This window comes from Euleptes europaea, chromosome 18 (genome assembly GCF_029931775.1).
Source record: "Euleptes europaea isolate rEulEur1 chromosome 18, rEulEur1.hap1, whole genome shotgun sequence".
NCBI classification, from domain to species: Eukaryota; Metazoa; Chordata; class Lepidosauria; order Squamata; family Sphaerodactylidae; genus Euleptes; species Euleptes europaea.
Window position 1 is genome coordinate 21,511,044 of NC_079329.1, and position 24,150 is coordinate 21,535,193.

General features: G+C 50.2%; 2 protein-coding genes across 2 annotated transcripts; both read left to right on the top strand.

Moving 5' to 3' along the window:
• Positions 1 to 7,514: 7,514 nt before the first annotated feature.
• Positions 7,515 to 8,024, top strand: LOC130490800 (brain-derived neurotrophic factor-like). Its single transcript, XM_056864608.1, has one exon. The coding sequence runs from the start codon at positions 7,515 to 7,517 to the stop codon at positions 8,022 to 8,024; it is 510 nt and encodes a 169-aa protein (XP_056720586.1).
• Positions 8,025 to 19,265: 11,241 nt separating this feature from the next.
• LOC130490110 (lutropin subunit beta-like) lies at positions 19,266 to 22,782 on the top strand. The gene is made up of 3 exons (XM_056863911.1): positions 19,266 to 19,280; positions 20,538 to 20,723; positions 22,545 to 22,782. The coding sequence occupies exons 1-3, from the start codon at positions 19,266 to 19,268 to the stop codon at positions 22,773 to 22,775; spliced, it is 432 nt and encodes a 143-aa protein (XP_056719889.1). The 3' UTR covers positions 22,776 to 22,782.
• Positions 22,783 to 24,150: the final 1,368 nt, after the last annotated feature.

Genomic DNA, 24,150 nt, shown 5'->3' on the forward strand with positions numbered 1-24,150 from the left:
GCATCAGGGAAGTGGGTAAGACCATGGGTTGTGGTTGGCTGTTCGTTCCCACATATCACAGAAGGTCTAACTGTGCTGTTCTAACCACCATTTCGTGCAACGCTAGAGTTCAACTTGAAGGGAAGGAGCATAAGGAAGTGTTTATCTTTTAACATCCAGCCTAATAAATAGTTCCGGAGAATTTGAACGCTTGCACGCTGTGTTGTGTCTTCAGTCTGACTTGCAAGCACTTCCCTTCACTCCAGAGATACTAGGGCTGGCTAAAGTTCAGCAGAGATAGGGAGAGGCCTTGCTGCGTGCACAGAGGCCCTCTGGTCATTAAAAAGGTCATTGTTCTACATTTAATATGAATAATTATATGTTATTTTAATGGTGTGTTTGGTGGCTTGGTGCAAAGGGTACATTATGGAAGTCATGTGGCTCCTCAGAGTGATGGTCATCGCTGTAAGGCATGGAGTGAGTACCATTGACATAAGAACATAAGAAAAGCCCTGCTGGATCAGACCAAGGCCCATCAAGTCCGCAGTCTGTTCACACAGTGGCCAACCAGGTGCCTCGAGGAAGCCCCCAAACAAGATGACTGCAGCTGCGTTGTCCTGCCTGTGTTCCACAGCATGAAACAGGCATACTCCTTGGATACTAGAGAGAATAGGTATGCATCATGACTAGTATTCATTTTGACTAGTAGCCATGGATACCCCTCTCCTCCATGAACGTGTCCACTCCCCTCTTAAACCCAAGTTGGCAGCCATCACCACATCCTGGGACAGGGAGCGCCACAATTTAACTGTGTTGTGTGAAGAAATACTTCCTTTTGTCTGTTTTGAATCTCTCACCCTCCAGCTTCAACAGATGACCCTGTGTTCATACCATGCATAATTTTAGAGACCTCTATCGTGTCTCCCCTTAAGAGGAAGAGTTGGTTTTTATATGCCGACTTTCTCTACCACTTAACGGAGACTCAAACCGGATTACAATCACCTTCCCTTCCCCTCCCCACAACAGACACCCTGTGAGGTAGGTGGGGCTGAGAGAGCTCTAAGAGAGCGTTGACTAGCCCAAGGTCACCCAGCTGGCTTTGTGCGTAGGAGTGGGGAAGCCAATCCAGTTTGCCAGATTAGCCTCCACCGCTCACGTGGAGGAGTGGGCAATCAAACCCGGTTCTCCAGATCAGACTCCACCGCCCCAAACCACCGCTCTTAACCACTATACCATGCTGGCTCTCAAGTATGATGTAGACTTGGACAGAACGGTATGACTGCACAAGGCAATTCCATGTGTGCATGTGACGACTGCTTCAACCTTTGCTAAGCAGAGTTACAGGATATGCTATACGATAAAAGATAAAAGAATTAAGATTGGAGCCCGTGCATAGGCAGGAGCAGAGAGGTTGGCCTCTTCCATGGGTGGTCTTCCCAGTGGCCTGCTGCGTTCCTGGCTAAACTTGGTCGGGGGAGTCTCTGGACGTGTCTTCCTCCAGCTTGCTCCTACTCTCGCCGGCTTTCCTTGGCGTCTGCCTCACTGCCTCCTGCCTTTCGCCTCCCCCAGCCTCGTCCTTAAAGTACCCAGCCGGCTGTCCTGACCCTGCCCGCATGCTGGCATTGGAGAGCCAGACTGTTAAATAGGGTACCGGATTGTGAGAGAGGATGTCAACGTGGTTCTGGCCAAACAGACACTCTTCAGCATTCCTTGTTTAGCTGTGACTTGCTCAGCGAGGCTAGAGGCAGATGGATAAAGACTTTTATTCGGGAATCTGTCTCTAAACTGGATAATCTGAGGGTTCTTTTAGCAGGGGTGGGTTTTAATACTACATTGGCAGTCACCAAATTTATTTCCCAGCCAATTAAGATTTTAAAAAAAACTAATTTCCTTATGGGTTATTTAGATAGTTCCTCTCTCTTTTTTGGTTCAGGGCCGAATTGGCCACATGAACAGTATCATTAAAGTAAAGGAGAAAAAGAAGAGTTGGTTTTTATATGCCGACTTTCTCTATCTTAAGGGAGACTCAAACCGACTTACAATCCCAGTTCCTAGACCAACACCTTAACCACTATGCCACGTGGGCTCTCAAACATATATATACAGCCTATCATTAACCACTAAAGACAATGTAAAGAAGATCTACCCATTGTATAGACAGGTAACACTGAAAGAAGAAGAGTTGGTTTTTATATGCCGACTTTCTCTACCACTTAAGGCAGAATCAAACCAGCTTACAATCACCTTCCCCTCCCCACAACAGACACCCTGTGCGGTAGGTGGGGCCGAGAGGGTATGACTGGCCCAAGGTCACCCAGCGGGCTTCGTGAGTAGGAGTGAGGAAACAAATCCAGTTCACCAGATTAGCCTCCACCGCTCATGTGGTGGAGCAGGGAATAAACCCGGTCCTCCAGATCAGAGCCCACCGCTCCAAACCACCGCTCTTAACCACTACACGCTGGCTAGTCCCAAGGGCTATCAATTATTCTACAACAGAGAACTCAAAAGATGTGCAACACACATACCAGGTGGAGCCGGTCACTTCAAAAGGTGAGGCGAGCTGCAAATTACAAGAGGCACTCATCCGCCATCACACAGAGACGTGAGAAAAATAGTCATTCTCATAAACATAAGAGACACACAAAGCCAACCCCCTCCCAAGTGCGTACAGGTGGAATGCACAATGGCCCTTTCCATGCTGGGTTCATAGAGCACATATAATACATACTGTGTACACATCACACACACACTCATGATTTCTCACACAGCTAGGGTTGCCAACCTCCAGGTAGTAGCTGGAAATCTGCTATTACAACTGATCTCCAGCCGATAGAAATCAGTTCCCCTGGAAAAAATGGCCGCTTTGGCAATTGGACTCTATGGCATGGAAGTCCCTCCCCAAACCCCGCCCTCCTCAGGCTTCACCCCAAAAACCTCCCGCCAGTGGCAAAGAGGGACCTGGCAACCCTACACGCAGCCAGCCGGCACCCACAGTCACGTCAGCCCCTTGCTAGAGGAATCCCTTCTCGCATTGCCTGCTCCTGGCCAACCACCCCAAAAAGTGGCATGCTGCAGCCACTACCGCCTGCAAGCCAGAGGCAAATGCCCCGAGCCCGAAACAGGCTCCTAACAACTGCATCCCCACTGTAGGCACTTTAAGCACCAAGGCTGCCTATCCATAGTGGTGTGGATGGTCTTTGGGTCCTCTGGAGGAGGCAGGGAGATGGAGGCAGGAAGCATGCACAAGGGGGAGGGAAAGATACAGAGGGTGCTGGGAGCCAGCGTGGCGTAGTGGTTAGGAGCGGCAGACTCTAATCTGGTGAACCGGGTTGGTTCCCTCACTTCCCCACAGGAACCCCCTGGGTGACCTTGGGCTAGTCACAGTTCTCTCTGAACTTCCCGAGCCCCACCTACCTCACAAGGTGTCTGTTGTGGGGAGAGGAAGGGAAAGTGATTGCAAGCCACATGGATTCTCCTTAAAAGGTAGAGAAAGTTGACATACAGAATCATAGAATCGTCGAGTTGGAAGGGACCACCGGGGTCATCTAGTCCAACCCCTTGCACAATGTTGAATTTCATAACTACCTCCCCCACACACCCCCAGTGACCCCTACTCCATGCCCAGAAGATGACCAAGGTGTCCTCCCTCTCATTATCTGCCTAAGGTCATAGAATCAGTATTGCTGACAGATGGCCATCTAGCCTCTTCTTAAAAACCTCCAGGGAAGGAGAGCATACCACCTCCCGAGGAAGTCTGTTCCACTGAGGAACCGCTCTAACGGTTAGAAAATTCTTCCTAATGATGACTAGATGGAAATTCTTTTGATTTAATTTCAACCCGTTGGTTCTGGTCCGACCTTCTGGGGCAACAGAAAATAACTCGGCACCCTCTTCTATATGACAGCCCTTCAAGTACTTGAAGGATGGTGATCATATCCCCTCTCAGTCTTCTCCTCTTCAGGCTAAACATCCCCAGCTCCTTCAACCTTTCCTCATAGGACTTGGTCTCCAGACCCCTCACCATCTTTGTTGCCCTCCTCTGGACATGTTACTCTCCTCTGGACTCACACCAACTCTTCTTCTTCTTCGGCTAGGAGTGACCATTGGCTTGTCCGTCACAGCCTAAGGGTGTTCGGCCCCCACACTGCAGCAGAGGTAGTCTTCAGTTACCCCAGACAGATTGAAACCAGGTGGGTGTGAGGGCGCCAGCCAAGCATTACTGCATGGTAAACGCATCTTTTTATCTGCTGTGAAATCTGTAGAGTGGAACCGTATGGTTCTGCTTCAGCTAAACTGTTCCAGTGGCCCTGGGTTTGAAGAGGAAGAGTTGGTTTTTATATGCCGACTTTCTCCACCACTTAAGGCAGAATCAAACCGGCTTACAATCACCTCCCCGCAACAGACACCCTGTGAGGTAGACGGGACTGAGAGAGTGTGACTAGCCCAAGGTCACCCCGCTGGCTTCATATGTAGGAGTGGGGAAACAAATCCAGTTCACCAGATTAGCCTCCGCCGCTCACGTGGAGGAGCGGGGAATCAAACCTGGTTCTCCAGATTAGAATCCACCGCTCCAAACCACTGCTCTTAACCACTACGCCACGCTGATTTGGTGCAATTGGTCCAAGGTGGTGCAGTGCCAGAACGCCCCCCCCCCAATCTGTCTACAGACCCCATTGGATGCTTCTTGAATCCTGCCAAAGGACTCTCAAGACCACGGCTTTGAGATATGCTTCCAGTCTGAGATACGCTCAGTGGTGACGAGCCGGTCCTCCCAAGCCCAAAGTGTCATAGAGGGCAGAGACGTCAACGCCTAGAGCGTTGACCTCTCGTCTGCTGTATCGCTGACCAGTTTTCCTGACCAAAGGTGGGTTGCGCTGAGAGCACAGAGAATATCTCCCGAAGAGGAAAAAAAGAGGGGGAAAGGGGAGAGAAGAGCGAGAGAGAAAGAACGACAGGTCCAGACAGACCAAGGTAAAAATAGACGTGTTTAAAAATAAGGGAAACCTGGTCCCATGTTGCAGATTGGGGTTAAAGGTAGCTTACTCTGGAAAGGTTGAAGATCCACCATTGGGAAACACAGCCCTGCCTGGATTGTTTACTATGATTTCTCAAATGCAGAGGACTCTTCAGAAGTTCCTATCCGGGAAGCATGAATGAATGGGGGGATGGATTTCACTGGCCCATGACTCACACTTAGGATCGCCAGGTCCCTCTTAGCCACTGGCAGGAGATTTTTGGGGCGTAGCTTGAGGAGGGTGGGGTTTGGGAAGGAGAGGGACTTCAATGCCCTAGAGCCCAATGGCCAAAGTGGCCATTTTCTCCAGGGCAACTGATCTCTATGTGCTGGAGATCAGTTGTAATAGCAGGAGATCTCCAGCTAGTACCTGGAGGTTGGCAACCCTACTCACACTCAGGGGCACACTGTGTAACAGGTGTATATGCTGGGTGATTGGACGCCTTGGTAAATGTAGTCTCGGTTTTCTGTGTAGAATCTACACATGTAAATACGTACGTATGATCACCATCTTCAAGTACTTGAAGGGCTGTCATATAGAGGAGGGTGCCGAGTTGTTTTCTGTTGCTCCAGAAGGTTGGACCAGAACCAACGGGTTGAAATTAAATCAAAAGAGTTTCCGTCTAGGCATTAGGAAGAATTTTCCCACCGTTAGAGCGGTTCCTCAGTGGAACAGGCTTCCTCGGGAGGTGGTGAGCTCTCCTTCCCTGGAGGTTTTTAAGAAGAGGTTGGATGGCCATCTGTCAGCAATGCTGATTCTATGATCTTAGGCAGATGATGAGAGGGAGGGCATTTTGGCCATCTTCTGGGCATGGAGTAGGGGTCACTGGGGGTGTGGTGGGGAGGTGGTTGTGGGTTTCCTGCATTGTGCAGGGGGTTGGACTAGATGACCCTGGTGGTCCCTTCCAACTCTATGATTCTATTTATGAAGTTCATAAGTTATATGTGTATATAGATCACGATGGGTAGCCATGTTAGTCTGTCAATAGCAGTAGAAAAGAACAAGAGACCAGTAGCACCGTAAAGACTAACAAAATTTCTGGCAGAGTATGAGCCTTCTTAAGAAATGAGCTGTGGCTCACGAAAGCTCATACCCTGCCAGAAATGTTTTTAAAGTAAACTTTTCTTTTCAAAACAACACAATAAAAAACATCAGACACAAAATGCATAACAATCAGTACACACTACACACAACCATGCATTGACTAAATTAAACAATCAACTCCTAATCTACTATCCAACATACATTTCTCTGGGTGAAGCTATATTATTTTGTACCTTCCATCTTACTCTAAATGGCAAATTATGTTAAAAAAAGGAAAGAAACACCAATCCATTTTTTTTACTCATACCCTGTGTGTGTGTGTGTGTGTGTGTGTGTTAAGTGCCGTCAAGTCGCTTCCGATTCATGGCGACCCTTTGAATGAAAGTCCTCCAAAATATCCTGTCTTTGACAGCCTTGCTCAGATCTTGCAAATTGAGGGCTGTGGCTTCCTTTATTGAGTCGGTCCATCTCTTGTTGGGTCTTCCTTTTTTCCTGCTGCCCTCAACTTTTCCTAGCATGACTGTCTTTTCCAGTGACTCATACCCTACATGACTATTATTTCTATCGCTAATACCCTGCCAGAAATTGTGTTGGTCTTTAAGGTGCTACTGGATTCTTGCTCTTTCCGCAGATAAACAAATAAAACCGGACTCCAGTGGCACCTTAAAGACTAACCGAATCGATTCCAGCACAAGCTTCTGTGAAATATATTTTGTTTGTCTTTAGGGTGCCACTGGAGCCTGGTTTTATTTTGCTGCTACAGGCTAATCTGGCTACTCATCTAGCATTACCTCCCCAGAGAGGAACATGTGAACTTTCCTAGTTTGTCTTCTGCTCTTGACCTTTTAAGGGACCTGCCTGGAGTGTCTGGTGACAGGGGGACATTTGAGCAGCTCCTGGTTTTTGTATTTTTTCAACTGGAGGCTGCTATCACCTCTTCTTCTTTCCAGAGGACCTGATACCAGCTCTACCATGCGCCCCTCTATCTACACATATCTGCCAGGCATTTTACACTGAATGCAGATGGAGAGTCCCCCACCCCTCCCTGCCAATGCACACGGCTTTTATTTGTAAACTTCCAGCCCGATGAAGAGGCCTGGAGAACTTGAAAGGTGGAACCATGCTTTAGTTATTCACAGAATCATAGAGCTGGAAGGGACCACCAGGGTCATCTAGTCCAACCCCCCGCACAATGCAAGAAATTCATAACTACCTCCCCCACGCGCACACACCCGGTGACCCCTACATCCAAAGCACTTTTCAGATCCTCTCCTGCTGCCAACACGCTTGTGCGAAAAACCGAAAGGCACTTTTCAACGCATTTGTTTGCATTTTCTACATCGATCGAGGGCCTTGCGGAAAGGTTGATTTACAGTCCCGTTTCAGCCTTCCTGTGTTTGACAACACACAGGTGACTTTGGTCTGGTGTTTCACACTTTCCTGGACTCATTTCTTTCCCCTGCCGCACAGGGAGCAATGCTGATTCTGTTCCATGCCGTGATCGCCCCGTTGCTTTGCATCGTTCGTGGTGTCCAGGAGGGCTCTCTCGTCAACATTACGGAGGTCACAGATGCGGACCTCTTCTCCCCACGGGTCTCCCTTTCCTCCCAGGAGCCCTGGGCCTCCCCCTTGGCCGAAGACTCCAATCATCAAGAGTGGTTGATGTGTGACAGCGTCAGTACGTGGGTGACGGACAAGCGAACGGCGGTGGACATTGACGGCAGAAACGTGACCGTGCTTTCTGCAGTCCCGACTCCGAAAGGCACGCTCAAGCAGTATTTCTACGAGACCAAGTGTAATCCTGCAGGGGCCACCGAAGGAGGTTGCCGGGGGGTGGACCAGCGCTACTGGGTCTCTGAGTGCCAGACGAAACAGTCATATGTCCGGGCCCTCACTCTGGATTCTCACGAGGGTGTGGGCTGGCGCTGGATCCACATCGACACCTCTTGTGTCTGCTCCCTGTCTGTCCGCACTGGCCAGAAGTAGAGAGGAAGAGAAGGAGAAGTAGAGAGGAAGAGGGGTGGAACGGTCTTCTCAGCCCATCAATGCACAGCTCTCCACCCTCACCCCCGCCCCATGTGCCAATGGATGCACCTGTCATAGTTCTTGCTGCCTTCAACATCTAATAATCAGGAAATAAAGCTTACAAACGCCATCTCTCTCCCTCTGTTTCTCTTTCTTTTAAAAAAGCATCCCTTATAATGCACAATTAGAAATTCTGGCCACAAATCCTCTGGGGTTGGCTTACAGGAAGGTTGGCTTCCAGACTGAGCCAGATGTTGCAACCACTATCTGCCCTCAACAACTCAGGGCAGAGAAAGCAATGTCTTCCTACTGGACTTTTGCCAGAGGAAAGGGCTGCTAGGAGGGATGTCTGGGAGCTTGCACACACTCAGATAATTGTCTGGAAGCTTGCACACGCTCAGATAATAGTTCAGTATACAGTCAGCATTGGTAACAACGGAGGGATGATTCCTTGCAGACTGCCAGCATGGTGTAACGGTTAAGAGCGGTGGTTTGGAGCAGTGGACTCTGATCTGGAGAACCGGGTTTGATTCTCCACTCCTCCACATGAGCGGTGGAGGCTAATCCGGGGAACTGGATTTGTCTCCCCACTTCTCCACATGAAGCCAGCTGGGTGACCTTGGGCGAGTCACACTCTCTCAGCCCCACCTACCCTACAGGCTGTCTGTTGTGGGGAGGGGAAGGGAAGGTGATTGTAAGCCAGTTTGATTCTTCCTTAAGTGGTAGAGAAAGTCGGCATATTAAGACCAACTCTTCTTCTTTGTCCTCCTTGTTTCTTCTTCATCCCTCCTAGTAGCCTTTTCCTCTGGCTAGAGTCCAATATGGAGACATTGTTTTTTTTTGCCCTGAGTTGCTGAGGGCAGACAGTGGTGGCAACATCTGGCTCAGTGTGAATGGGGGGGAATACAGAGGATGTCATCTGTCATCCTGTTGCTGATTGGAGTTGAGCCAGCAGGGCAGTTTGCCAAAGCAGTGGTAGACTCCTGCGTCGACGCTCTTAGGAGTTAGCCACTGTGGTATAGTGGTTAGCGTGTCAGCCTACAATTTGGGAGACCCAAGTTTGAATCCCCGCTCAGCCATGGAAGCTCTCTGGGTGACCGCAGGCCAGTCATGCACTTTCAGCCCAGCCTACCTCACAGGGCTGTTGCGAGAATCAAATGGAGGCAAGGAGAACGAAGTAAGCTGTTTTGGGTCCCTATTGGGGGAGAAAGCGGGATATAAATGAAGTAAGTAAATATATAAAATTTAATTCTCAGAAAGGACTGAAGATGAGTGAGTGCACGGCTTGGAAGGGGGTGGGTGGGAGGTTTCCCTCTTCTATGGGAAAATTAAAAATCCAAAGGCATGCAATTTGATTTCCCGTGTCCTGAATGCTTCCCATCTCTTGGTGGTTATGGAAAGCAAGAGGCTTGGAAATTAAAACTGGACTGTGAGCAGGCCTGACTCATCCTAAACCCAACAATAGTGCATTTTACTTGGATCTTTAGAAACGAAAGCGTTCTCTGTCCTTGAGTGCCACCTAATGGCTGGAAGTGAAATGGCAAGTCCTCATTCATTCTTTGAAAAGAGCTGCATAAACGTTATTGAAATAATGAGACACTGTTGGCTTGGAGCTCCTGGCCCTGCTTTTTTTATTATTATTATTGTTAAAGGCCTACAATAGTGAATACGGACATCCCTGCATAAATGGAAAAGCTATAATCTATTACTGAATATTACCAGAACCAATGGGTTAAAATTAAATCAGAAGAATTTCCATCTAGACATTAGGAAGAATTTTCTAACCGTTAGAGCGGTTCCTCAGTGAAACAGGCTTCCTCAGGAGGTGGTCAGCTCTCCTTCCATGGAGGTTTTTAAGCAGAGGCTAGATGGCCATCTGTCAACAATGCTGATTCTATGACTTTAGGCAAATGATGAGAGGGAGGGCACCTTGGCCATCTTCTGGGCACTGGGTGTGTGTGGGGGAGGTAGTTGTGAGTTTCTTGCATTGTGCAAGGGGTTGGACTAGATGACCCTGGTGACCCCTTCCAACTTTATGATTCTATGAATTTTAAGGAAAAAATTATTGAAATCAGATTCATGAATGGACAGAGAATATTATCTCTAGGGACACTAAGAACACTTTCTTTCTTCTTTTCTTTTTTAAAGGATTGATTACGGTACACATTCTTTAAATCACACATTCTTCGCCATAGCAAAAAAATAAAAATAAAATTTTACTAGAGCTGGTTTTGCCTGGAACGAGATGCTTGAATCTCGCAGAGGCTGGGTGGGAAGCCAGCATGGTGTAGTGGTTAAGAGCGGTGAACTTTCTAACAATTTGAGTGGTTCCTCTGTGGAACAGGCTTCCTCGGGGGGGGGGTGGTAAGCGCTCCTTCCCTGGAGGGTTTTAAGCAGAGGCTAAGATGGCCATCTGTCAGCAATGCTGATTCTATGACCTTAGGCAGATCATGAGAGGGAGGGCATCTTGGCCATCTTCTGGGCATGGAGTGGGGGTCACTGGGGGTGTGTGGGGGAGGTAGTTGTGAAATTCCTGCATTGTGCAGGGGGTTGGACTAGATGACCCTGGTGGTCCCTTCCAACGCTTTGATTCGATTATTCTATCTGCCTAAGGTCACCGAATCAGCATTGCTGACAGATGGCCATCTAGCCTCTTCTTAAAAACCTCCAGGGAAGGAGAGCTGACCATCTCCCGGGGAAGCCTGTCCCACTGAGGAACCGCTCGAACCGTTCTTCCTAATGTTTCAGCGGATCAGCTGCAATAGCGGGAGGTCTCCAGCCACCCCCTGGAGGTTGGCAACCCAGAGAGGAACCCGGGCGGCCCGGCTCACAAAGGCAGGCGAGAACGCCCGGCTCCTCGGCGTTCCATCTCCATAGCAACGAGTGTGGTCACAAACGTTCCAGTCGCCCCGCCCCTCGCCCGCGGCGGCAGCCCGCAGCAGCCCCGGCTCCGCGCGCCATGCCCCAAATGCAGAGCGGGGCATGGCGGGCACGTTCTCCGCCTTCCCCTCCGGCTGGGAGGTGGACTCCGGCCTGCTGGCGCCGGGCCGGGGACGCAGGCAAGACTGGCGGCTGAGCAGCAGCGGCGTGGGGCTGGATTACGCGCCCCCGCTGCCCTTCCCACCCCCTTTTGCACGAGTGAGCAAACCCACGCCCTGGGTTCCAGTGCGGCGCAGGGGGGCCGATTGGGTGGGGAGGGCTGGGAGGCGAGGCTTCGGGGAGACGGCGCGTGGAGGGCTGTAACTAGGGTGGCCAACCTCCAGGTACTAGCTGGAGATCTCCTGCTATTGCAACTGACCTCCCGCCGATAGAGATCAGTTCCCCAGGAGAAAATGGCCACGTTGGCAATTGGACTCTATGGCATTGAAGTCCCTCCCCCTCCCCAAACCCCGCTGTATCAAAGTCCTTGTGCCCCTCTGGTGTCAGGTTAGGGTTGCCAACCTCCAGGTAGTAGCTGGAGATCTCCTGCTATTGCAACTGACCTCCAGCCGATAGAGATCAGTTCCCCAGGAGAAAATGGCCACGTTGGCAATTGGACTCTATGGCATTGAAGTCCCTCCCTCCCCAAACACCGCTGTATCAAAGTCCTTGTGCCCCTCTGGTGTCAGGTTGGGGTTGCCAACCTCCAGGTAGTAGCTGGAGATCTCCTGCTATTGCAACTGACCTCCAGCCGATAGAGATCAGTTCCCCAGGAGAAAATGGCCACGTTGGCAATTGGACTCTATGGCATTGAAGTCCCTCCCTCCCCAAACCCCGCTGTATCAAAGTCCTTGTGCCCCTCTGGTGTCAGGTTGGGGTTGCCAACCTCCAGGTAGTAGCTGGAGATCTCCTGCTATTGCAACTGATCTCCAGCCGATAGAGATCAGTTCCCCAGGAGAAAATGGCCACTTTGGCAATTGGACTCTATGGCATTGAAGTCCCTCCCCCTCCACAAACCTCTCCCTCCTCAGGCTCCGCCCCCAAAACCTCCCCCGGCAATCCTAGCTATAACAGCCCAGGACCCAGATTCCTGGGTCCTCCTAGCAAAGGGCACAGGTGCCGGAACACCTGGGTTCAGGTTGCATCAATGCCTCCTTCCCCCCCGCCCCCGCTGATGGTTCTTCTCATTGCTCCCCCTCTCTGCCCCTGCTCCTCCTCACCAGTCTACGATCCACGAGCCGCTGCCCCCCGCCTCGGAGAAAGCCTGGCGAGACGAGGTCATCCCGCGGCTGGCGACCACCGCGCAGCTCGCCCACGGGCCGAAAGACCATGGGGGGGCTCTGGCTCAGCTGCGCCACCCTGTAGCCGACCTGCACTGGAATGTTCACTACAATAAAGATTTGAGAGAGAAGGTAGGGGCTGGGGTGGGGGTGGGAGTGGGTGGGGGGGCCTCTCTTGGCCCAGGAAGTGCCGGTACTGGAGGCTTTGGGGAGGCCTGGAACCCGGACGCCTGGGTTCCTGCAAGGGGTAACAGGATGGTCGCTTTGTTAAGGAGAAAAGGGGTGGGATGTCGCAGACAACTTCCAGCTCCCGTCTCTGCATGTTTACTCAGGAGTAGGTCCCACTGAGTTCAATAGACTACCTCCCTCCACACACACCCAGTGGTCCCTACTCCATGCCCAGAAGGTGGCTACAAAAACCCTCTGGATCCCTGGCCAATCTGGTCTGGAGGAAAATTCCTTGAAATAGACTTCTTCCCAGGGAGACCGCAAGGCGCTTATCTTCCCCAACACCTGCTTCTTGAAACCCTTTCATTGGCGCTGCAGTCAAAACATGTGCTTCATCACTGAGACTGTCCCTGGCTGTGACCCTTCCCGTGATATCCCTGCCAGCGTGGTGTAGTGGTTAGGAGAGGTGGTTTGGGGCGGTGGACTCTGCTCTGGAGAATCGGGTTTGATTCCCCCACTCCTCCACATGAGCAGCGGATGCTAATCTGGAGAACTGGGCTGGTTTCCCCACTCCTCCACATGAAGCCAGCTGGCTGACCTTGGGCTAGTCGCAGCTCTCTGAGCCTCACCTACCTCACAGGGTGTCTGCTGTGGGGAGGGGAAGGAAAGGTGATCGTAAGCCGGTTTGATTCTTCCTTAAGTGGCGGAGAAAGTCAGCATATAAAAAACCAACTCTTTTTCTTCTCCAACGTGCTCTTCTCCTTCACAGTTGAAGCAGAGGGCATGGAGGTTCCCACTGACCATGGCGAACCAGAAGAGTGAGACGAGGGATCGCTACCCCGGCTGGCCCAACCTGCCACACTACCCTGCCTTTTACGCTGGACCGCAACCCTTTGGGTTGGCCGCTCATCACACTGAGGGTGCATCCAAGGTGAGTGGCACATATGCCAAGGGCACCCTAATTCTTCCTTTGGTCAAGTCAGCCCTTTCCCATACTTCTGTCCTCTAGTGTTTTAGATTAGTGGAATCCTCCTGGGTAGGTTTCTTGAGGCTTTGTAGTGCCCAGGGTATTGGACTTGAGCTGGGGAGACCTGGGTTCAAATCCCCGCCACGTTGTTAACCTTACTGGTTGATCTTGAGCCCAACAACGGCCCGGAAATGGCAGGCCTTGCTCCCTCCTGCAGGAGCAAAGGCTCTTGACATGAGTTAGGCCAGTTTCTGGCTACATGTCAAGTCCTGGTTCTCATGCCTGTAAGCGTCTGTGTACAGTTTCGCTCATCCTGTTTTCCACAGCTGTGCTGATGTTTAGTCTCCCTTCCTGGGAAGCGCTTATCGCGGGGCTGCTTGGCCATGTTTACTTTCACAGCCTGTATTGCTTTTAAACATGTAACCTGCCTATGTTTCCTCATTACTCACCTCACCTGCCTCTAGGCAGTCAGTCCCTTAATCTGTCTTTTTGCTCCTAATAAAGTATTACTGCTTCAGGAATACCTGCCTGGATGAGTTTGCTTATGGGATGCTAGGGGCAGACGTCTGATCCTGACAGGATCCTGAGTTGCTGGGTAGTTTTTACCAATTTTCCTCTTACACTGCAGACCCTCCCCTCATTTTGCCCACCATACTATTTCTAGGGGTACGCTGACCCCTCAATGAGCATAATTTGGGGAGGCTGCAGTAGGAGAGGGGGCAGTTGAAAAGTCCACTTCCGCAAGCGTCAATTTGCTTGTATGAAAGCTACCTCACAGGACTGTTGTGAGGATCGAAGGAGGAGGAGCCTCCACAGGGGAAGAATGGGTTAAAATGAAACAGATCAAAGCCGGTATTGGGGCAAATAATTTTTCATCTGAGGTGTGGTTGTGTCTGTGTGTGTGATGTTAAAAGCATAGCCTTGCACAGGTACAAAATGGAGTCCTGCTCTTAGCACTGGGATTTTTGTGCTTCCTTCCATACTGTAAAGGTAAAGGTCCCCTGTGCAAGCACCAGGTCATTCCTGACCCATGGGGTGACGTCACATCCCGACGTTTCCTAGGCAGAGTTTGTTTACGTGGTAGTTTGCCAGTGCCTTTCCCAGTCATCTTCCCTTTACTCCCAGTTTTACCAACCTCGGAAGGATGGAAGGCTGAGTCAACCTTGAGCCGGCTACCTAAAACCGACTTCCGTCGGGATCGAACTCAAGTTGTGAGCAGAGCTTGGACTGCAGTACTGCAGCTTATGACTGCGCCACGGGGCTCATGTTTCCACACTGTACATTCCTTTATTTTTACTTTTCTGGCCCATCATATCAGGAAGTAATCTCTGTGGGTTCGAAACGCAAGCGTTGGGTTGGGGGCGGGCCCCCTCGGCTGATTCTCCTGCAGGGAAGGGGGTGGTGGTGGTGGGTTTGAGGCTTTGTCCTACACCAGTGTCCTTGAATCCTTACAGTCCATCGTGCCCAGCACAAGGAATGAAGAACTGGCAGGAACTCCCTTCTACGTCCGCGACAATGCAGTCCTACGGCTCAACGACCCCTACATGTCCATCACCACCCAGGATTTCCGACCCTTCACACTGTAGGTGACAATCCGTTGCTTTCCTCTGCCTGTAACCCAGGCTACACACCATTTCCTTCCCAGACATTTCCATTGTCTCATCCCTTTGGTCGACCTGTTCCTAACCCCAGTGCTCTGGCCTTTGATGCTGCCTTCTTTATCCTTGCCCAGGTCTACATGCCTTTGTTTGTCCTGGTGCCAATCCATTACGCTTTTCTGAAATGTATATTTAATTATAATACAATTCTTTTAACATTGGGCTGGTTAATTGGGCTGGTTTCTTTTATCCCTGGTGGGCACAGTGCCATATAGGTAACAAAAACCCCTCTCTCTGCCCACTGGAAACCTTATTCAGAGCAAGATTTTTTGCCGTCCTGAGATTTTAACGCGCTGTTGCTCAAAGCCTTACCTGCCAGCATGGCGTAGTGGTTAAGAGCAGTGGTTTGGAGAGGTGGACTGTGCTCTGGAGAACCGGGTTTGATTCCCCGCTCCTCCACATGAGCGGCGGAGGCTAATCTGGTGAACTGGATTGGTTTCCTCACTCCTACACATGAAGCCAGCTGGGTGACCTTGGGCAAGTCACAGTTCTCTTAGAGCTCTCTCAGCCCCATCTACCTCACAGGGTGTCTGTTGTGGGGAGGGGAAGGTAATTGTAAGTCGGTTTGATTCTTCCTTAAGTGGTAGAGAAAGTCGGCATATAAAAGCCAACTCTTCTTCTTCTTTGTCCTCCTAGGGACTAGACTCTTGATTTTTTTTAAAGAGAGAGATTCTTAGGATGTTGAATGCTGACACTGGTATCACATTCTCCCTCTTGGAATGCCGCTTCTATGATCATGTTATATCTCTCCCCTTTTAACATATAAATCTAATGCCTCTGTGTCTGACATAATGCCTTTTTTATTAAGTGACAGGGATCCCAAGGCTACATTGTCAGTGGCAAGATTTATTTCAGTCCTTATATCCCTCAAACATTAGATTTACTCTGCTCAAGATCAATGGATCAAGGAGCTTCTAAGGGATAAAGGAAAGGAAGGAAAGGTATCACATTCTGTGTTCTTTTTTCAACATAGCAGGATAAGCCTTGTTCTCCTTCCAGAGAAACCAGTTTCTGATTTTTCCACCGTATGTTCCCTTTCTCCATTCCTACACAGGAAGCAACTGCAAGGTTACGCCCGGAAGGATGATTTGAAGCAGAACCCACAGGGCCGGGATACTTATCCTCTGATTCGGGCGCCTGGGCCTATGCGGGACGTCTGCCAGTTCCTCAATGGCACCCGGGTGCCTCGTCTGGCTCCCAACACGACCGCCGTGCCATACCGCGGCCTACGCAGCCTGGCACAGGAGTCCTACCAACTGCCCAACGACCATCGCCGCACGTGGGACCGCTTCTGCCCAGTAGAGCGGCCGCCCACTGTCTCCTACAAGGTGCCCGTGGTAGAGCTCATGTGCGTACCAGGCATGTATGAGACAGAGTATAAGTGTTATGGAAGTGGCAAGCCCATGCCAGTGTGAGATCGGGGCACAGCCATTCCGCAAAAGCTTCAGTCCCCATCCTTCTCCCAAACAGAAATATAAATATTTTTTTCCTTGCGTGTGTTTGTTTTAATGAAATGATTCTACACTGCTGCGTGGTATTTGGAGCCTTTCATGGGGGGGAAGCAAATATTGGACTTAAAAAAAAGGTAAAGGTCCCCTGTGCAAGCACCGGGTCATTCCTGACCCACGGGGTTACATCACATCCTGACGTTTACTAGGCAGACTATGTTTACAGGGTGGTTTGCCAGTGCCTTTCCCCAGTCATCTACACTTTACCCCCAGCAAGCTGGGTACATATTTGACCAACCTCAGAAGGATGGGAGGCTGAGTCAACCTTGAGCCGGCTATCTGAAACCAACTTCCGTTGGGATCGAACTCAGGTCGCGAGCAGAGCTTGGACTGCAGTACTGTAGCTTACCACTCTGCGCCACGGGGCTCTTAACAAAATATTGGACTACTCCAGATTAAAAATGAGCTGGTTCGGGGATGAGGAAGCCCTGGGGGGTTGATTTGCACTTTTGGCTTCTGGAAGAGAATGACCGGATAAAATAAAAGGCAAAAGAATGGTATCAACAAACCGAAGTGAATTTCTGTGGGGGAAATAAAATTAGCTCCAGCGTTCCGGTGATTCAAGGCAGTTTGCCACTTTGCAAGAAATGACTTGATCCTTAATTTTGACTTGCTGTCGTTTGGGGCAGTTAATTGTACTCAATGTACAGGAGCTCCTCGAAAGCAGCCAGTCTGAACACAACACATAGCAGGGACTTCCTGGGTGAGTAGAGATTTGATCTCAGGCCTCCCCAGTTCAACATTCTAGCTGTTTCTCCCATGGGCCCCAGTAGGGTTGCCAGGTCTCTCTTCGCCACCGGCGGGAGGTTTTGGGACGGAGCCTGAGGAGGGTGGGGTTTGGGGAGGGGAGGGACTTCAATGCCAATTGCCAAAGTGGCCATTTTCTCCAGGTGAACTGATCTCTGTTGGCTGGAGATCAGTTGTAATAGCAGATGTCCAGCTAGTACCTGGAGGTTGGCAACCCTAGGCCCCAGCCACACACGCTTCCTCTTTATAGCAAACAGCAGCCATGCTCTTTTTGCTACGGGCCCAGGATTGTTCTAGGAACAGCAGGCAGCTAGGGTGGGAGGGAATCCACAAGGGCAAGAAGGGATTTCTCACCTAGGTGAGCAATCCCTCCCTGCCTTCGCAGCATCCTGCTAGGCAGAGCCAAGAGCCATGGCCTTGGATATGAGCTGGGAGGGATGGAGAGACTGCAGGAAATCAGTGACACTTGTCTCTTGAGGGAGGGGGCAGATAGGTAAGTCACATATGCTACCCTCATCCATTGGAGAAAGAATGTAATAATATTTTTATATACAGCAAGAGTGCATATGGAAGGCTTTAAGAGGGGAGTGGACATGTTCATGGAGGAGAGGCTGGTATTCATGGCTACTGGGTATCCTATGGATACTGGGGAGGGGCTGTAGTTTAGTGATAGAGCATCTGCTTGGCATGCAGAAGATCCCAGGTTCAGTCCCCGGCATCTAGGTGATGTGAAAAACTTCTGCCTGAGACCCTGGAGAGCCGCTGCCGGTTTGAGTAGACAACACTGATGGACCAAGAATCTGATGCAGTATAAGGCAGCTTCATGTGTACTTTAAAAAATGAATACTAGTCATAATGCATCCCTATTCTCTCCAAGTTCAGAGGCGCATGTGTAATATATTAAGTGCTGTGGAACACAGGCAGGGTAATGCTGCTGCAGTCTTGTTTGTGGGCTTCCTAGAGGCACCTGGTTGGCCACTGTGTGAACACACTGCTGGACTTGATGGACCTTGGTCTGATCCAGCATGGCTTTTCCTATGTTTTTACATGTGTCCACAGTTAAATGCTGGACAGCAGAGAACCAAATTCTCCTTCAGTCCTTAAACTCTCAGAGGGACCTTTGGCACATTCACTCCCCTCTACAGGGTTGCTCATTGGGATGGGAAATTCCTGGAGATTTGGTGGGTGGAGCCTGGGTAGGGTGGGGATTGGGGAAGTGAGAGACCTCTGTGGGGTATCATGCCATACAGTCTGCCTTTCAAAGGAGCCATTTTTTCCTGGGGACTTGATCGCTGTAACCTGGAGACCTGAGTCCCGGGAGAGCTCCAGCCACCGCCTAGAGGGGCTGTGGCACAGTGGTAGAGCATCTGCTTGGCATGCAGAAGGTCCCTAGCATCTCCAGTTAAAGGGACTAGGCAAGGAGGTGATGGGAAAGACCTCTGCCTGAGACCCACTGCTGTTCTGAGCGGACAATACCGACTTTGATGGATCAAGGGTCTGATTCAGTATAAGGCAGCTTCATGGTTTCACCGAGACTGGCAAACATACCTCCTAGCCTCACCTACGCCACAGAGTAACTGAGACGATAAAATAAGGGAAAAGCCTGAATTTCTTGGAGGAAAGAGGAAAAATAAAGGATTCTGGTACTAAATCCACGGCAGCCTAATAGTTGCTATAGTAGATGGGAGTCTAATCTGGGTACTTAAAGCTAGGATTCCAGGGAGAATGAAATTGGTTGCGGAGAGTGCGGGGAGGGAGTACCCAGCCTAGTGTTGTTAGAGGGAAAATGCCCAGGCTTAGACAAAATGGGCTGGGTGACGACAAGAGATGCCCCCGCCTTTGCTTGACCTTGGGACTACCATTGGTTCGGCAACGGGAGGAGGTAGTTCAGACTCCACGCTATAAAAAGACAACAAAGCAGAGATGCTCTGAAGCAGCCCTGCCCGGACACCGCGATGAAGCTAATACAGGTATGTGCGACGAAGGGGGAATCCTGAAGCAGAAATGGGGTGGGTGCGTACTGGAGGACAGCTCTCAACAGGAAAGCTTGGAACCCAGAGGTGTCTGTTTTTCTTTCTTCGTGCAAGATGGTTTTTAAGCTGTCCTCAGTATCTGTAACTGCAACTCTCTTAAAATCTACACTTGGGAGTGTCAAACTCATTTGTTAGGAGGGCAAGATATGACATGTCACTTGGCCGGGCCATGCCTCGCTAGACCAGATTGAGACTGCCAGGGGTGGAGGGGCTGCCTCGGCTGGTTCTCAGGCTGGATAACAGCTCTCAAGGGGCTGGATTTGGCCTGTGGGCTGCATGTTTGACACCTCTGATCTACACCACCACCACCCAGTTCATTGCTAGTTTACTAACTTAGCATAAGTAAGGAATAGTCTTTTTCCCCCCTCTATACGGCCGAACTTAACATAATTGTATTTCACTTTGTGCTTCCTGCGTTCCACAGCCCTGCTGTCTTATTTCAAACCTCCTACGTACAGGGGCTGGCCGGTAAGGATTTACAAATGATTGTAAGCCGGTTTGATTCTTCCTTAAGTGGAAGAGAAAGTCAGCATATAAAAACCAACTCGTCTTCTTCTGGATGCCAGAAACTGTGAGCACCCTTGTGAATGTCCCAACAGGCTAAAACTAAATGATTATTCCCTTTAATGCGCGGCGTAGACCGTGTGTGTGTGGGTCTCTCTCTCTCTCCATCTGATCGTTTGGCTCCAGTATGTCAGAACATCCAGTCACTACACCCCCATGCGCCAAAGGCACAAACTGCAAGTACATCACTACATCAGCTGCTCATATCAAACTGCGGTTGCGTACAAGCAGCCGGACGAAACGGCAGACCTGCTCAAAGACACAACCCTTCCATATGCATCTTTGACTCCTCGGTAGCTCTTGGCTTTTCAGCCAAGCGTGGTGTCGTGGCTAAGAGGGGTGGTTTGGAGCAGTGGAGTCTGCTCTGGAGAACCGGGTTTGATTCCCCCACTCCTCCACATGAGCGGCGGATGCTAGTCTGGTGAACTGGATTTGTTTCCCCACTCTTCCACACGAAGCCAGCTGGGTGACCTTGGGCTAGTCACAGCTCTCTCATCCCCACCCACCTCACTGGGTGTCTGTTGCAGGGAGGGGAAGGTGAGTGTAAGCCGGTTTGATTCTTCCTTCAGTGGTAGAGAAAGTCGGCATATAAAAACCAACTCTTCTTCTTCTTCACACATTTCTGCCTAGGAGAAGAAGCCCTTGCTGGCAGCCTTCTTACTAGTGATCGCCAGCCACTGCACCGGCCGGAGGAGCAATCCCATCAGGAGCCCATCCTGCCACCCTGTCAACGCCACCATTGCTGCTGAGAAGGACGAGTGCCCAGTCTGCATGAGCGTCACCACTGCCATCTGCGGTGGCTACTGTGAGACAACGGTGCGTGCCAGTGTGTGAAATGGCAGGGAGGGGATCCATCGAGGACTCCGGATGGTGGTTTGTCGACCTGATGGAGCCAAACTTCAAATCACATCTTAGTGTTAGACTCACCAGGCACAGACCTGAAAAGAGGTTTATAGGCAGCTCTCCATTGGTTTCCAGAGCACGAGAGCCATTTTGGAGAAGAGACTAAAGATGTACCAATTCAGGAGTGCCCATTACTCTTAAAGGTAAAGGTCCCATGTGCAAGCACGGGGTCATTCCTGACCCATGGGGTGATGTCACATCCCGAAGTTTACTAGGCAGACTTTGTTTATGGGGTGGTTTGCCATTGCCTTCGCCAGTCATCTACATGCTGGGTACTCATTTTACCGAGCTTGGGAAGATGGCTGAGTAAGCCTTGAGCCAGCTACCTGAAACAGACTTCCGTCGGGATCGAACTCAGGTTGTGAGCAGAGCTTGGACTGCAGTACTGCAGCTTACCCAACTGCGTCACGGGGCTCGTGCCCGTTACTTAGCCCGACATTTTAGCTGTAAAACCACCATTTAGAAATACCTCCCTGCTTCAATGAACACATCAAGCTGCCTTATACTGAATCAGACCTTCATTCCATCAAAGTCAGTATTGTCTGCTCAGACCGGCAGCGGCTCTCCAGGGTCTCAGGCAGAGATCTTAAACATCACCTACCTGCCTAGTCCCTTTAACTGGAGATGCCGGGGATTGATCCTGGGGCCTTCTGCTTGCCAAGCAGATGCTCTACCACTGAGCCAAAGCCCCTCCCGAGGTCACTAGACTGGCTCTGCGTCTTGGGTGTTGCCAATTGCCTGGCACCCCTCACCACCTGCTGGTAGGTGACCAGGCACTCATATAGCTTATGGGGGAAAACACACCACCACTCTTAGGGAGGGGGGAATCACCTGTGCTGATGTCCTAGCAGGAAGGCACACTTGATAATCCCATAGTGCCAGCCTGTATTTGCCTGGAGGAAGTGCTTTGGGTTAGAGGTTAGTGCAGAAGTACAGGCACTAACCACAGGTCGGTGATGGAGGGTTTTCTCTTTTTAAATGGCTTTCTCAGCTGTAAGCATGCACATGTGAGAGTGACAGAGACTCTAGGTGCGAATGGGATAATTTGAGGTTTCTTTTAGCAGGGGTGGATTTTAATATTACTTTGGCATTTGACAAGTTTTTCCCCCCAGTTAATCAAGATTAAAAATTATTAATTTTGAATGATACACACACACACACACACACACACACGTGTGTGTGTTTAGAAAAGAGCAAGAATCCAGTAGCACCTTAAAGACTAGCAAAATTTCTGGCAGGGTGTGAGCTTTCGGGAGCTACTGGACTCTTGCTCTTTTCTACTGCTAGTGACAGACTAACATGGCTACCCATCATGATCTATGTACATACATATATGTGTGTGTGTGTACTCTTAGTGTGACACTGTTCAGAGCCGAATTGGTTGTATGAGCAGTATCATTAAAGTACAGTTGAACACATGAACACATGAAACTGCCTTAATACTGAATCAGACCCTCGGTCCATCAAAATCAGTATTGTCTACTCGGATCGGCAGCAGCTATCCAGGGTCTCAGGCAGGGGTCTTTCACATCACCTGCTTGCCTAGTCCCTTTAACTGGAGACGCCGGGGATTGAACCTGGGACCTTCTGCATGCCAAGCAGACTACCACTGAGCCACGGCCCCACACACAATAAAGTGTGTGAGAGGGAGAGAGAGGGAGAGCATGAGTGTTGAGTGTGTGTGTGAGAGAGAGACCTGCAGAACCCTCACACCTGAACCCACATCCCTTACAGGAGATCCTATTCAACGTGCTCTCACCCCACGTCCAAAGAGTCTGCACCTACAAGGAGGTGCGCTACGAGACCGTGCGCCTGCGTGGATGCCGGCCAGGAGTGGACCCGTCCTTCACCTACCCCGTGGCTGTCAGTTGCCACTGTGACCTCTGCAACCTGGACTCCAGCGACTGCACCGTTCAGAGCATCGGGCCCGACTTCTGCATCAACCAACGCGTCTCCTCCCAGTGAAAAAGGGGGGGGGGAAGGAAGTGACCAATAAATGCTGCTCGAGACCGGCAAACTGTGTGTGCATCTCTGGGAGGGGTTCGGTCAATAAATGGTTTAGATTGCCAGTTTTTGAGTCTTAAGGGGGGGAAAGCCCCAATCTTTCATACTTCCCCAGCTCACCGTCTCCTCCTTGCACCGCGGTCCTCTCTGAAATTGCATCAAGTCCTGGGTCACAACCCCTCTCCGCCGCTCTCGTCAGAGAATGCTAGGAGTCTCTCTTCCTACTTGCCACCCTCAGGTTCCCAAGTCTCCATCTTTCTCCTTAAGAGACAATGAGGGCCTAATGACACATTACATTTTCCGCTGGGTCTCTGCAATCAAGCCCGTTTCAGGTTCTGTGCTGGATGCTCAATTTCCCAGGTGCAAAGGCCCAAATTGGATGAGAACCTCAGGGAGAGGATCCTTATACCTTCCCCCATAATGCCATGTTCCTGAAATGGCCCTAGGGGGCCACCGTTTGTCCCACTAGGAGGCCCATGTGGGATAATAGGGCATACCTAGGTTTCACCAGTGGGGCAAACAGCACCCTCCCAGGGCTAATCCAGGTCAGGAAAACAGTGAGGGTACAAGGCATACACCCCCTCTCTCCCTGCATGCTGAGGTCGCAATCCAGATATTCTCTTCTCCTCCATTTGCACAGTCTGCAATCCTAGTCTTATTACATTGCTTACTGGGTGCCTCATTCTGTTGAACGTATTGACTTACACTTCAGAATAAAAGTGGATTGCACAGTGTAAGGATGTGTCACTGGCCACCAAGATTAAGTTAATTCATGCCATCTTATTCCCTATTGCTATGTATGGGTGTGAAAGCCGGACACTGAAGAAAGTACAGGAAGAAAGTAGATTCCTTTGAAATTTGGTGTTGGAGGAGAGTGTTACGGATACTGTGGACGGCCAAAAAACAAACCAGTGGGTTATAGATCAAATTAAGTCTGAACTGACCCTAGAAGCTAAAATGACTAAACTGAAGCTATTGTATTTTGGTCACATTATGAGAAGGCAAGAGTCACTGGAAAAGACAGTCATGCTAGGAAAGGTTGAGGGCAGCAGGAAAAGAGGAAGACCCAACAAGAGATGGATTGACTCAATAAAGGAAGCCATGGCCCTCCATTTGCAAGATCTGAGCAACACTGTCAAAGATAGGACATTTTGGAGGATACTGATTCATAGGGACGCCATGAGTCGGAAGCGACTTGACGGCACCTAACACACACAATCCACTGAGTTTCAACAAGAAAGGCAGATTATGAATAATGCAAATAATATAAGGCTCAAATGGGGATAATGGCACCCAGATCTCCTGGAGGAGGGGTATTGGTGGGCCAGCCTGACAA